The sequence below is a fragment of the Elgaria multicarinata genome, chromosome 5, assembly GCF_023053635.1.
Source record: "Elgaria multicarinata webbii isolate HBS135686 ecotype San Diego chromosome 5, rElgMul1.1.pri, whole genome shotgun sequence".
Lineage (NCBI taxonomy): Eukaryota > Metazoa > Chordata > Lepidosauria > Squamata > Anguidae > Elgaria > Elgaria multicarinata.
Genome location: NC_086175.1, coordinates 118,357,308 through 118,370,951, shown reverse-complemented (window position 1 = coordinate 118,370,951; position 13,644 = coordinate 118,357,308). Strand labels below are relative to the sequence as shown.

Below are 13,644 nucleotides of genomic sequence, written 5' to 3'. Positions count from 1 at the left end.
AAAGTAGTAGTGTAGATCCTGCCCTGGTCTCCTGGGATCACCATGCAAACACACCATGGGATTGTCTATATGGGGGGGAAGTGACAAGGTGGCTCCGCAGTGGTGCTAGGTCATTTATATGATGCAGCAGCCATTGCGGAGCCATCCCAGGGCTTTCCCCTGAAGCTCCGAATTTAAAAAGTCAGGGACTTATCCCAGCCTTTTTCTGTGGAGCAAGGTGACGATGGTGCATCTCTGTCGCCTTGCTCTGGACTTGCAGCGGAGGTGTGTCCCAGCCAATGGTGATCCCTGATTGGTTGCCATCAGCTGGACAGTGGGGAGGGGGTGGGCCAGCGAGCCAAATGGCTGCTGGAATGCTTCTGCGCATCCTGGAGAGAAGGAGGAATGCATTGTCCAGTTCCAAAATCACAATATTGAAGTCTTCCCCCAACTCTTAAACTCAATAGTGCACGAGGTAACGGGGGAACTGGGGAGGACCATGCTGAGGCGCAGTGGGGCTCCTGCAGTGGTATGGCAGAGCGTTTCCTCCTGTCCCTCCCATGGTTATAAATCCCGCACTCGCTCTTTGGCTTGGAGACACGTGAGTTTTGGGGACTTGGTGCGCCAATGTGCCATCGTCAAGACAACCCCCCCCCACGTGCAACCATTATCTCTATAATACCCACCCCAAAACTCATGCTCAGGATTATTCCCTCCCCCCAAAACCTCATGTGCTCTACACTTCTTTTCACACACAAGCATGCACCCTATTCATCACTCTCGCACATATCTCTCTTTTTCTAACCAGGTTCTTAAAAATCACTTTTTCAAGGCGTCTGGGCATGCTGCAAAGCACACCTTCAGCTGCCCACCCTTGTAATTTCCCCAGAATGCCTTGGGCCCACTGACCTTTCTAGGATGAGGTCTCATTGCACTCCTGCTGACTCAGCAAGGAGGTGATTTGTACAGCACATTGATATATAAGGCTGCAATCCTATGCATGTTTAGACAGGAAAAAGTCCAGCTCCCAGCATTGCTGGGGGGGGTTCTGTGTGAACCTGCATAGGATTGCACCTTAAATGTTGGAGCACTGGAAAAGTCTAGGGCAGGGGTGTTGCACTGGTGATGGTAGATCCAAAAGGGACAGGGCCCAACACACCAGCATATTTTAGGTTGACTCTCTTCCTGCCAGAAACTAAGCCTTAGGAGAGGCATTTCAACCTTTTAAAATGTGGGGAAATCACACAAGGCCAGGAAACATCCAAATAATGGACACCCAGGGGAAAATAGATTCTGTGTGGGCATAAGAGCGCTTAAGGGTAGGGCTATCTCTCTCTGGGAGTAAATACCACTGACCTCAATGGGAAGCTTCTGAGTAGACATAGGATTACACTGGCCTGGTTCAGACAACACGCTAAACCATGCTGTTTAACCACAAAATGGTTAATAGAATGCAATGCATTCTGTTATCCATTTTGTGGTTAAGCAGCATGGTTTAGCATGTTGTCTGAACCAGGCCACTGTAGTGGGGACAGTAGACATTGGCTGAGTTCGGACGACTCGCTAATCACTGGTTGTTTCCCATTCTGTTCCTATTACCCGCCCCCACCCGCTCCCCCGTTGGGAACTTTTCTCCAGCCTCTATAGGAAGTGAGAGGAGGTCCTACTACGTTCAGCCATCGCTTGCATGGCCTGAGGGAATGAAGTGTTTCCCTTCTCTCTCCTCCACCCACCCCCGTTTCCCCCGTGGGTATTTGAAGCCGGGTACGAAGGGGTCTTGTTTCCATTTCTTTTTTGGTGTGGCTGAGGAAGGGAAAATAGTCCCAGCTTCCCCTCTTCGCCTCTGTGGGAGGGTTGGAAAACTTTTTTTTTTTCGGATGGGGTGGGGTGGGGGAGAGGACGGTAAAACAAATGGTTCTCGAACATTAGCACCTGCGACTATTACGCGGGCGGGTGCAGGAAATTAGAAAAAGTCATTCGGAAACAACTGGAGGCGGCGTGGACGCGGTCGTACCTGTTGAGAGGAGAGGGGGTAAGAAATGGAGGTGGATTGGGAGCGCACGCGTGGAAAAGCTCGTCTCCGGCCCTTGTTTTTAAATTCAGTACGGTCGGGCGCGAGAAGGGGAGGAGCAGCAGGAGGAGGATCCCAGCGCCGGCTGGGCTGAATTAAGTCCCGTCGGATTCGGTGCGGGCGGGCTCGCGCTGGGCGGAGTTGGCTCGGGCGGGCGCATCCCAGAACTTTTGTTTGGGAGTGTTTGTGCGCGACTTAACTTTGCCGTATCGATTTTTATTTCTATCTATACCCGTATCGATCTTCTCCCGCCTACCCCGACACGGGCCGGCTTCAAGGGCAGGCAGGGGAGCTGCAAGTGATTGTCCGGTGGAGGGAAGACACGCGAGCGGAGCGAGGAGGCGAGTCGCAGCGGGGCATGCAGGACGGAGAGCCCGGAGCTGTTGCTTAAGAGAAGCGGCTGAAGCAGGGAGGGGAGCCAGCCATGGACGCCGCCGGGCAGACCCAGCAGCAGCAGCCTCCGTCGCTACCTCAGCAGCCGTCGGGGCAGCCGCCTTCGGGGCAGCCCCCTCAGCAGCCCGGCGGCGCGGTGTCTGGGCCGCCCCCGGCCGGCCACCAAATCGTCCATGTCCGGGGCGACTCCGAGACCGACTTGGAGGCCCTCTTCAACGCCGTCATGAACCCCAAGGGCGCCAACGTGCCCCACACACTCCCCATGAGGCTCCGCAAGCTGCCCGACTCTTTCTTCAAGCCGCCGGAGCCCAAGGCCCACTCCCGCCAGGTGAGGGGGATGAAGGAGGGAAGAAGGAGGTGGGTGGCAGGGGAGCCTTTAGGGGGCGCCCCTGAGGGAAACTGTGGAGAAGGGGTGAATAAATAGGTGTTATAAATAGTAACACCCTGAGGGGGCTCAAGATGGTGTACCTGTTTCCCCCCCTCCCCATTTTATCACCACATCATTCCCCCCTCCCCCATGAGTCCCAATACCTATTTTGGAAGAGGAAAAAAAACTTTAGTTGACCGCCTTTGAACATTCTGTGGAAAGGCGGTATATTATAAAATCTGCATTAAAACACACACAAGACCCATGTGTATTTTAAAGTGGGGGGGGGCTGGGAGTAATATTCCTTTCAGCCCAGTCCTAGCAATGTCTACTCAGGAGTAAGTCCCATCTATTTCAGTGGTACTGCCTCCCGGCAGCAAGGGCTGCTTCTTCCCTTGCCTTATGGGCTAAGGGGGAGAGTAGACACTTTGTATTATTAGCAAAAGTTTGAGCTGAGTTTTGGGTGTGTGTGTGGTGTGCTGGGACACACGACGTTCAAGTTTCCAAGTTGGTGAGATATATAGCTTTTCTGAGGTTGTGTACAATAACAGTGTTGTTGTTGTTGCCTCATTTTATCTAGTTATTAATATAATAATTTATTCTTATTGATTATTATTATTATTACCATTATTGTATGATACAGGGTGGCATGAGTAAGAAAAGACAGATATTTGCCTGAGAACCTTTAATATAAATATAAATGTCTGTAGAGGGGAGACAACTCGGTTTGGGGTCAGGGTGAAAGGAAAGGAAAACCAGAGGCAAGGAAGGGATTATGGGCAAATGTGCGTAGTTACATATTCTTAGGCTTCTTTTCAGTTTAGAATAACTTGGCCCTCAACCCTTCCAATCCATCCCTTATGACTTCGCACATCAAATTTCTCTTGCGCTTGGAGTGTGTGTGTGTTTGTGGCATGCAGGGTTACACATTTGGAAGGTGTCACACATGTGTACATGCTTGGAAGGTGTCACACATATGGTTAAATAGTCACACGGTTAAATAGACACATATGTGTGGCAAAATGGACACTCACTTGTGCACTGCATAAATGGTTGGGGTGTGTGTGTGTGCGCGTGTTTCCTACATAGGTGTGCAATAAATGCTGTGGGAGAAGCTGCCCTGAGCCTGGAGGAAAAGGGTTTCCAGGTCAGAGGGTGTGACTTCTAGGTAGCTTGATCCTGTGTATCTTTCACTTAAAGACTCACCTATATCTGCTTTGTGTGTTGGGAAATTGCCTACACAGAGAGTAAAAGCTAAAATGATGCTTCTGCTTCTTAACATGCAAAGCACTTTCCAGTCCTTTTTTCCCCATTGGGGTGGGCAACCTGGTACCCTCCAGATGTTTTGGACTACAGCTCCCAGCATTCCTAACCCTTGGCCCTTGCTGGCTAATGCTTAAGGGAGTTATAGTCCAAAACATACTCATTCCCCCCCCCCCCCCCAGTTTTACAGGGAAGGTGAGAGTGATTTGTCCCAAGATTGCCAGAAGTCTGTGATTTGTTGTGGCAAATACTTAAAAAAAAACACTTTAAGGAGATCAAGATGGTGTACATGCCCCATCCCATTTCATCACCACATCAAGTTAGTGAAGTTTGCTATTCTGAGAGTGACTAGCTTGGGGTCACCCAGTGAACATTATGGCTGTAGGAATTTGAACTTGGATCTCCTCAGTTGTAGCTTGACACTCTGGGTGCAGAGGGGGAGGTAGGGAAAACCTTGCTTTCTTCCAACCCTGCTACTTATTTGTTGAAGATGGAATCCTAAATTTCTGTCTTTTTCCTTGGCCTCTGGAGGACAAAATATATCTTTTACCCCCTTCCCCTTGAATCTATGGCTGGCCTTGGTGGTTGTGTGGGTGGCTTGATCTTTTTCTCTTGCTTCTGATTTTCACTGTGGAGAAAGCAGCTGCTTTCTTCATCCCCCTCCCCGCTGTCTCTCCATGGTTTTTGTGAGCATGCAGTGGTGGTGGGGTGCCATTGCTGACAGTCCTTACGTTTCAAGTAGGAAAGGATCAGGCTTAGAGCTATGATGAGCAAGACAGGAAAGTTCTCCTACACTAGTGGGATTCTGGCTATTCAACAGGGCTTAAACTTACTTCCTTTCCTAGGTTTCTGGCTTCAAAGGGTGAAAAATAAATTTCCCCTTCATCTTTGTAGGAACAGTGGTGGCATCTTTTCATTCTGTTTTTTTTCCTGCTCCCTACCATCTCCACTGTTTTTCTGGTCCATGTGGCATGGTTTTCCGTCTCCTCAGCATCATATCCCAGTGTAGATTCATCTTCTTTATTTTACTTCCACTTTTATTCCAGAGCTCTTTATTATGAGGAAACTGCATCCATCCTATCAAAATTCCTGTTCTAGGCCTCTTTCAGTAGCAGAGCTGTCCCTTCATTTTCTTCCATTTTGACTTTTGCAGTGAGGAAGTTGACCTTTCCTCTGATTTCATTTCTTTCCCTCATAAATCCCTGGATGGACTCTTTCAGGTCAGCTTTCCTCTTTTCCACCTTGACTCTGGCTCAGTTCAGACAACACGTTAATCAATACATGTACATTGATGGCACTATATAAATAAATAATAATAATAAAAACTCCACTCAAAGGTTGAGTTCCTAGGGGGTACTCCCCACATAGCATGTTCTAACTCCACCCTTGTGTGACTGTGGGCTACCATGGAGTTCAGCAAAATCCATCATGACGTTTGACAGTTCCTCCGCCCTCTCTTCCCCCAGTCCTCCCGATGGTATCCCATCAGCCATTGCTGCAAAAAAAAAATTGCTGTGGCTTTCCTAGAGCGGCACTTGCTCCTTTCGCCTCTCTTGCGAGGGAACTTCGTAGCCAGTGGAAAAAGTCAATGCAATGGAAAACTCCACAGAGCCCTCCACACAACATGCAACACAATGGTTGTGCAGGAACTCTCCTCTGCACAGTGTAGATATTCTGCATGAAATGTTCTCCCAATTAAAAAAAAACCCTCCACCATTGCTTGGAGTTTTCCTACCAGACAATATATTTCTCAACGGTGGTGTAAAAACTCCACTGTGGAGTTCTAAACAACATGTCTGTACTGAGCCTCTGTCTTGTGTGTGGGATTTCCCCCCTGGGTATTTGTATGGAGAAGGTGAAAATAGCAGCGGTGGTGTTCCCATTTCTCCCTTCCTTAGAGCTGCTTTTTAATCCCTATCATGCTATCATGATGGGAGAGGCTGCTCCAGGGGTGGGGAAAGTGTGGCCCTCCAGATGTTGTTGGACTGTAACTTCCATCATCCCTCACCATTGACTACACTGGCTGAGACTAATGGGAGTTGCAGGCCAGCAGTATCTGGAGGGTCACAGATTCCCCACCCTGCTTTACTCCATTCCATCATCTTCTTGAGTTGTTTGTGGCAATTCCTACTCTTTCTTACCTACTCTCTGTAGTGAAGTTTAATCTCAGGGGAGAGGGGGGACTTTAGCCTTCCTGAAGTTCCTCCCCTTCCCCTCCTCCCAAACTTGTGGAAAATCTGATGCTTAGCTGTTATGTAGCAGAGTTCTTGTATTTGCTGGATGGGGGGTTTAAGGCCTATAATTGCCTTAAATTGACTATATTGGGAATTGATTATTCAGAAGAGCAAAATAACTTTGATCCCACAATTACTCTTGGTTAATCTTTGAGCTGGGGGCATGTTGGGTGACGCCAAGAACTTCCAAACTTTTGCGTTAACAATACTAGATTGTTAGATATTCCACCGCGCATACAAATATTCCACCGCATATACAATGCATCTTCTTGATGCCAGAACTTGGTTATTGCCTTGTGTATTGTTGCTGTGCTCTTTGCATTTGGATACCATCTGCAATGTGGATTGTTTGCAGTCTCTTAAGCTTGAATCCAGGTAGTGGGGCTACAGCCTTACAAACCGTAAACAAGAATAGAATAAGACCCTCTGAATTGGGGCCACCAGATCCTAAATAAGTTAAGCTTGTAGATGGCCATTTAAATCTTGGTACAGATAAGATGGAAAGTGAATGCTTAGGTGAGAGTCAACTGTTTTCTGGAGTTGCTGCTTTCTACTAAGAAGACTTCATGTAAAAAGTGCACGTAGTTAAATGAGTTTTTCATTAGAAGCTATTGTCATGTCATCTATGCCGCAAGCAGAAGCTAGTGGCTATTCTGTAACTGCTTCTGATATTTCTATGATCAATTATGTCAGTTTTTCTATTATTACACATCTCCTTAAGAGGGGTTTGGCTGTGTGTGGGTTTGTGTGTGGCTTTAAAAAACAAACAACAACAAAAAACCTTGAACCTTGTTGCCACAAGCTCTCAATCCAAGCATTAATTCACTCGACATATATAAAATGGGAAAAGACTAGTCTTGAAGTTTAGAGGTGTGAGCAGAGACTATTGCTTTGCCTCTTTTGAACTTTAACCTAGTACAGGCTTATCACATACTTTCCATGTAGTTCCAATCTGGAAGAAACGTTATTAGCTATGTCCAGAAACCACCTAAAACCTCAAGGATCATACGAAAGGCTAAAATACTTGCCTAAATGGTATACATATTCTGAATATACTACTGAACTGTATATGCCATGGGTCTTAAAGCTTTCATGCATATACACTGTAAAAAGAACAAAAGCTCTTGTATGGGTGGGTGTGTATTAATATTTGTGAACAGTAGTATTTTTAAACATTAAAGCTAGGTGAGGATTACTTGTGTTCCTCTCAAAGGACTTGGCGTTGGTTGGGTGGCTGTTAACTGAACCTTTGTAGACTGAGGGTGAGACCACAATAAATGACTATGGATTGTGTGTTCTTGGGCTTTGGAAGTGGCTTCTGGTGCAGAAGGGAATAGGAGATGTGCAACATCAGCCCCTGTGATTCAGTAGGAAATGTCTGGATCAGGCCTGGTAGAAATACTGGGGCCCTGGCCTACTTATTGCAGCAGTGTTTTTCCACCTGCTGCAGTCCAGGCTGCATTTTCCCAAGCTACACTCATTTACCTAGGGGACACTCCAGCCATTGACCTAGGTCCATATGCTCTAGGTCCAGATCCAAGTACGGCTATGCACAGCCTACGCCTAGTCCTGATACTATCTTTGGTCAATGATCAGGAATGCTGAGTGTTGTTGTCCAAAATGTCTGGGTGGCACCAGAATGAGGGAAGGCTGTGATATACATTTAACTGTACCTGGGAATTTTGCTTGTTGTTATCATAATTTGCTACATTCCAGTCATTCTCTCCTATGATAATTGAAAGTGGTGAATCTTCTATTTCTTGACTTTTCCACCTTGCAGTAGTTATGGAGTATACTGTTGCACTGCACTGCCATGCCCCTTGATACGGAATGGTAAAAGTAGAAAGTAAAAAAGATAAATGGATAGAAGCTAGAAAGTTGAGTCTCCAACATTAGGAAAAAATCATCATTCTGTATAGTTTTGAGCACCTTTGGACTTGAACAAATAGTCAGTTAATCATTCTTCCCCCATCCAGTTAGTCTAGTTCTTATTTATTATTATTTATTACATTTCTATACCTCCCCATAGCCGAAGCTCTCTGGGCAGTTTATAAAAGATTATGACATGAACACAAGGTATTGTTCTTCCACTTCTCGCTTGCTTGCTATTATGATAATGATGGTGATGGTGATGATGATGCCTGTGTATATAATTTTTGCCCTAAAAGAACTGGCTCTTTGGAAAACTTTCCAGATTTTGTCAGGCTATCAGTAGTAACCATGAGCTTCCTATAGGAGGCAAGTGGCTACTTAGAAACATAGATATAATTGCTGCAATCTGGATTGTGGTTAAGTATGAAAAAGATCTGTTGTGCTCATTAATTTAATGGGAATCTATTTGTGCTGATCCGTTCATAGAAGAGCTTTTGATCCTACAGAGGGCTCCACTATCTGAAGAGGAGGAAAGATCATTTTCACCACTTCCCACTGCAACCCTCCCCATCTGTTCCAGAGGGTTAGGAGACCCACCCACCCTGAACAGTGTGGAAAGTGGTACAGGGAAGGGGTAATAGGTAAAAAAATTCTTCCATCTCTTCCATTAGCAGAGCTAATGGACAATCCATTGACAGAAAGGAACTGTTGGATAAAGTTTAGCGTGGTGACTGACTTCCCCCCCCAGCTTTAAAATAGGGAAGAGGATTCTTCCAAGACCTCTTGTGCAGCTGTTGAAGGGTTTTTCTTTATTGCCTTTAGAACATCCATTCAAAGGTCGCATTGGAAAAAGATAGTTCAATACACTTCTATAGATAAATATTTTTGAGGTTCTGGCAGTTCAGGAAAACCATTCCTGTACAATTTACAGTAGAAAGACATTATGTCGTGAAAGGGGTGTGGGGAATCACATTTCCAGCTATATTCTAAAATGGCAGTATTTGTAAGTTCTGCTTCAGAGATACAGTAATAGGAGGAAAGTTATTCTGAAGAACAGTGAATTGCCCTGCCCTGCTTTAAATCATGCCTTGCTTTCTTTTCCTCCCTCCTCAAATCTTTTGTCATCTGGAACACATTTTAGCAAACCCAGACATGTATTACAGTTTGCAATGTGGACCTCGTTTGTCCCGTTTTGTAATACTATTTAAATAGCTTTCACAGCTGTCTCTGAAGTCCTTGATAAAGATGTGGGACAAAGGAAGGGAAAGCACTGGGGGAGGAGGAGGAAGGAGACAGAACCAGTACTTGGTACTGGAAAGAAATGCAGCCTGCCTGGAAACTTGTAGGATCCTCATGCGCACAACAATCTATTCTCACTCAATAAAAATGTAAAAGTTTTTTTCAAAAATGACTAGGCAAATTCCAATCCTGTATACAATCATGGACATGAAAAAAAAACACCCACACCACGTATTAACTACTATTAAATTCTTACTTTGTCAATGGGATGCCCATTTCAACATTAGCTTTTGCTGCTGCTCTAGTTGTGGGAGCAGCACTGATTGCCCTATGCGTTAATTTGTCCTCGGATCCTATGCTCAGGTTGTCAAATGATTCAAGTTGAAGAGAGGTGATTATTTAGCATGCGGCTAATATAATGGATTTCTCGCTAAGTCATAGACTTAAGGAATTGCTTAATTCTCTACAGGCCAGCACAGACGCAGGGACGGCAGGAGCCCTGACTCCTCAGCATGTCCGTGCTCACTCCTCTCCAGCCTCGCTGCAGTTGGGAACGGTTTCTCCAGGAGCACTTACCCCTTCCGGTGTAGTTCCTGGAGCTGCACCTTCTTCTCAACATCTCCGTCAGTCATCTTTTGAAATCCCTGATGATGTGCCCCTGCCACCAGGTTGGGAGATGGCAAAGACACCATCTGGCCAGAGATATTTTCTGAAGTAAGTAAAATTACAAATAATGGGGAGGTGATGGTGGTGACGACAAATCTTTGGGCTTTAAAAAACAATTCTGGTGAAGTTTATACCTTGTGCTTAACTATTTCTTGTCAAACCTGTGTCTTTGATATTGTCCTTGTTCAACAATGCAGATCATGTTGAAAATTACTGTCAGCCAATGGATCAACTTGCAGATAATGGTATAAGTTGAATGCATATCACTGATTAACTCACTCATAGTATTTGAAGCTCTTGATGTTATATGGAATTGTAGCTCAGTTGTTGAGCACATGTTTTGTAATCAGAAGCTCCCTAGTTTAATCCTAGTTTAATCTCTGTTAAATAGGATCTTGGGTAGCAGGGTGGGGAAGACAATCTGCCTAAAATCTTGGAGCATCACTATTCCTTACCTTGCACAGAGCCAGACAGTACTAGGGGTGTTAGGCTGTGTAAGGCAATTTCATATATTTATACAATTTTAGGAATACGAAAGCTGGGGCAGGGGGAATCATGATTTAGGGAGCAGATTCGCTGTTTCTGCTCCCTAGCATTTTTACCACTGCATTTTAAATTTCTCTCTACAATCATAAATTGTAGGAACATTTTTAAGCTATGATTGTTTAGATGCCAACAAGAGTGTATGCCTAGATCTTCTATACCTATAAAATAATAGGATTGAATGAGACCTCAAAGATGTCTGGTCCTGAAAGTTCCATTAATTTGTTGGGCACAAACAATCCATCTAGGTGAGGCACTATCATCTGACATGACTAATGCAATAAGCAAAGACTGGGAAGGTCTAATCTGCCCAAACTGTTGGCCACTGCAACTAGAACAGCTAAACATGGTTTGGGGAGTGGGCTGTAAAGTAGAAAGCTGAACTGAAGTTTAAGGAATACTCTTAACCAAGGTCGGTTTTAGTCAGATGTAATGCAAAACTATAGAAGAGATGGGGAGAGAATATGCAGTCTCAAAGCTCAATATAACGCTATGGTTAGTCATCAGCTCCAGCAGACTGTTCTGTGTTGGTTAAAGTGTACTTGGAATGGTCATCGTGAGTGAAAACTCTGTCAGGTGCAGAAACTTCTATGTTTTCATATAGCAGTTGAAGCCACTTTTCTATGCAACATTCATGGAGGGAGGCATGCATGTGTAGATGCTCCGGTCTTAACTGACCCCTCAATGATAAAAACCCTCCTTGTTCTTATCATATGTATCATTCTTTGTGGGTGTAGTAGAATTAATATTACACTCCTTCCCCTCTCCCACTTTAGACAAATGTTTGCTTACGCTAGCTGAAAGACACAATGCATTGGAGAGCCTTTTCCTTTTATGCTGTTGAGTTTTCTAAACTTGTAGGAAACTGTCAATGAAAGAATTTCCATTTAGGACAGAGATAATTGGCTCTTCCATATGTCAGTCTGCAGGGAAAGCACTCCAATAGACCGTTGCCTACTGTTTTGAATTTATGGTAGGCAATATTTCGTGTATCTGCTTGTTTAAGACAAATGATGAGCAAATGTTAGTTTACCTGCATGGATTGTTGTTGTGGACCAGCCAACTTCTTTAAAATTGAAGCTGCAGTGGAGTACATCACAGCTTGTTGTGTTGTGAAAACCCAGCCAGGGTGGGCTGTTGGCATGATTAAAGAACCACATACAACCCTAAAACAACCCACAGTGGCTTGCCATTCCGTGCAAACTAGCCCTGTGTCTGAGGGTGGCTTGGGACGAAATAAGTAGGGTTTTCTAAATGTTGTTGGTGTTATATTGTTTCTCTAACACCCCACCCATTTTATTTTCACAACACCCCTGAGGGTATGTGAGAGAGAACAGGTTTGCACGTCATCTGAACCCGGCAAGGGTGGGTTGCAGGCATATCTTACAAACCACCCAGAAACCATGGCTTGCTTTATGGTTGCAGGGTAGTTTGTAAGCTGCCCACACCATCCACCCTTGCCATGTTCCTTTGTCATGACAACCTGCACTCAGTGAGGGCAATTATGGAAATTAGGTGGCATGTGATCAGCACATGCAGGTTGGGCAAGCCTGCCCAGGGAGAGAAGGTGACTGAGTCAAGGTGTTCCAGTGAGCATCACAGGAAATGGGGATTTAAACCCTATTCTCCCCAGTCCAAATCCAGCTCTAACCATTATGCAACACTGTGTCTATGTATGCTTGTGTTGTTATTTGTATCATCCAGGCTAAGCATTTTTACTTCAGGGAAATTGTTCTCTGGTAGAAGTGTTCAATGCAACCAGTCTGTCCTGCTATAACTAACAGCCGTTTGGGTGCGTTCTCAACTGGTTTAAACTAGCTTAATCAGCAGCGAACATGGCTAGCTATGAATGCAAACTTCGAAATAAAATTGAAATAACATTGGGCTGTTCAGAAAACTTAGCAAAACAAACATAAACAAAACAGGGCTATTCAGTTTATTGCATTTGGTGATAGGACCTATTTCAGTGGTACAGCATATGTTTTGCATATAAAAGTCTCAGGTTCAATCCTGGACATCTCCAGTTAATAGAATTAAGTAGCAACTAATGGGAATGATCTCTACCTAAGATCCTAGAGAGCTGCTACCAGTCAGAGCAGGGAATGGCGTTGATGGACTAATGATTTTATTTGTTGTAATGAAAATTCATATGTGTTCCTTGCCTACCATGTAGCCTAACAATGGCTGAAATCCATAGGATGTTACAGACATTTAAGGGAGCAATACTATATCCCCTACACAACGTCTGGTGGACATGGAATAGTTTGGTTTCCTGGATCCAAGCTCAGAGTCAGGGCTCTGAGTTTGGAGCCAAGAAACAGCGCTCACCACCCCCTCGCAGCCAGTGTGGACAGAACTGCGCTGGCTGTTGTTACGAGCTCCCAAACATGAGCTCATAAGAGGGGAAAGGGGGCGTTCTGGGGAAGGGGAGGAGACTGGGGAAGTGGGAATACAAGCCATCTTCTCCTGTCCCTGTCCACCTTCTCTCCCCCTCCCTTAAGCCTCTACTAGACAGGTGAAATCTCCTGTCTAGCTAAAATAGGATACTTCAGAGTCTCTGAGTTCAGAGGCTTACAAGTAGCCATGGTGCATCCCTTAGGATTACATCTTATGTCCCATCAATTTCAAAGAGACTTAAGTGCTCCTAAATTTCACTGGGCAACAGTGATGTGGTGCATAAAATTTTCCACTTCATAAGTTCGTTAGTAAAAGTGAATGTATAGCAATTTCAAATACAATATTAGGTAAGCTTGGCAGTTCAAAGTTGTAATTAATGTTTTTCAGATGATTATCCCTAGCAAGTATGTGAGAGAATTCATATATGTAATTGAAATACATATATGTCTCAAAGTGAAATGGAACTAATAACTAGTGACAGCGAAACTGAAGGTGCTCCAGCAATCTTAGTGGAAGAGAATTGAACTCAGCATTTCAAGTACAGTTCTTTGGGTTGTTAAAATTAGTGTGTCAACTGTTTTCAGTACCTTTTTTTGTTTTGTTTTTAATTTAAGCAATGT

At 44.8% G+C, this 13,644-nt stretch overlaps 1 protein-coding gene across 4 annotated transcripts in view; it reads left to right on the top strand.

Moving 5' to 3' along the window:
• Nucleotides 1-2,557: 2,557 nt before the first annotated feature.
• Nucleotides 2,558-13,644, top strand: part of YAP1 (Yes1 associated transcriptional regulator) — a 451,661-nt gene continuing 440,574 nt past the window's right edge. For 2 of the 4 annotated variants that reach the window (XM_063127126.1, XM_063127125.1), the window contains exons 1-2: nucleotides 2,558-2,771; nucleotides 9,888-10,132. In XM_063127126.1, the coding sequence (XP_062983196.1) occupies nucleotides 2,667-2,771; nucleotides 9,888-10,132 (350 nt within the window). In that variant the 5' untranslated portion in view covers nucleotides 2,558-2,666. The remainder of the gene's footprint in view (nucleotides 2,772-9,887; nucleotides 10,133-13,644) is intronic. The other 2 variants (XR_010025488.1, XR_010025487.1) reach the window with 1 other exon arrangement.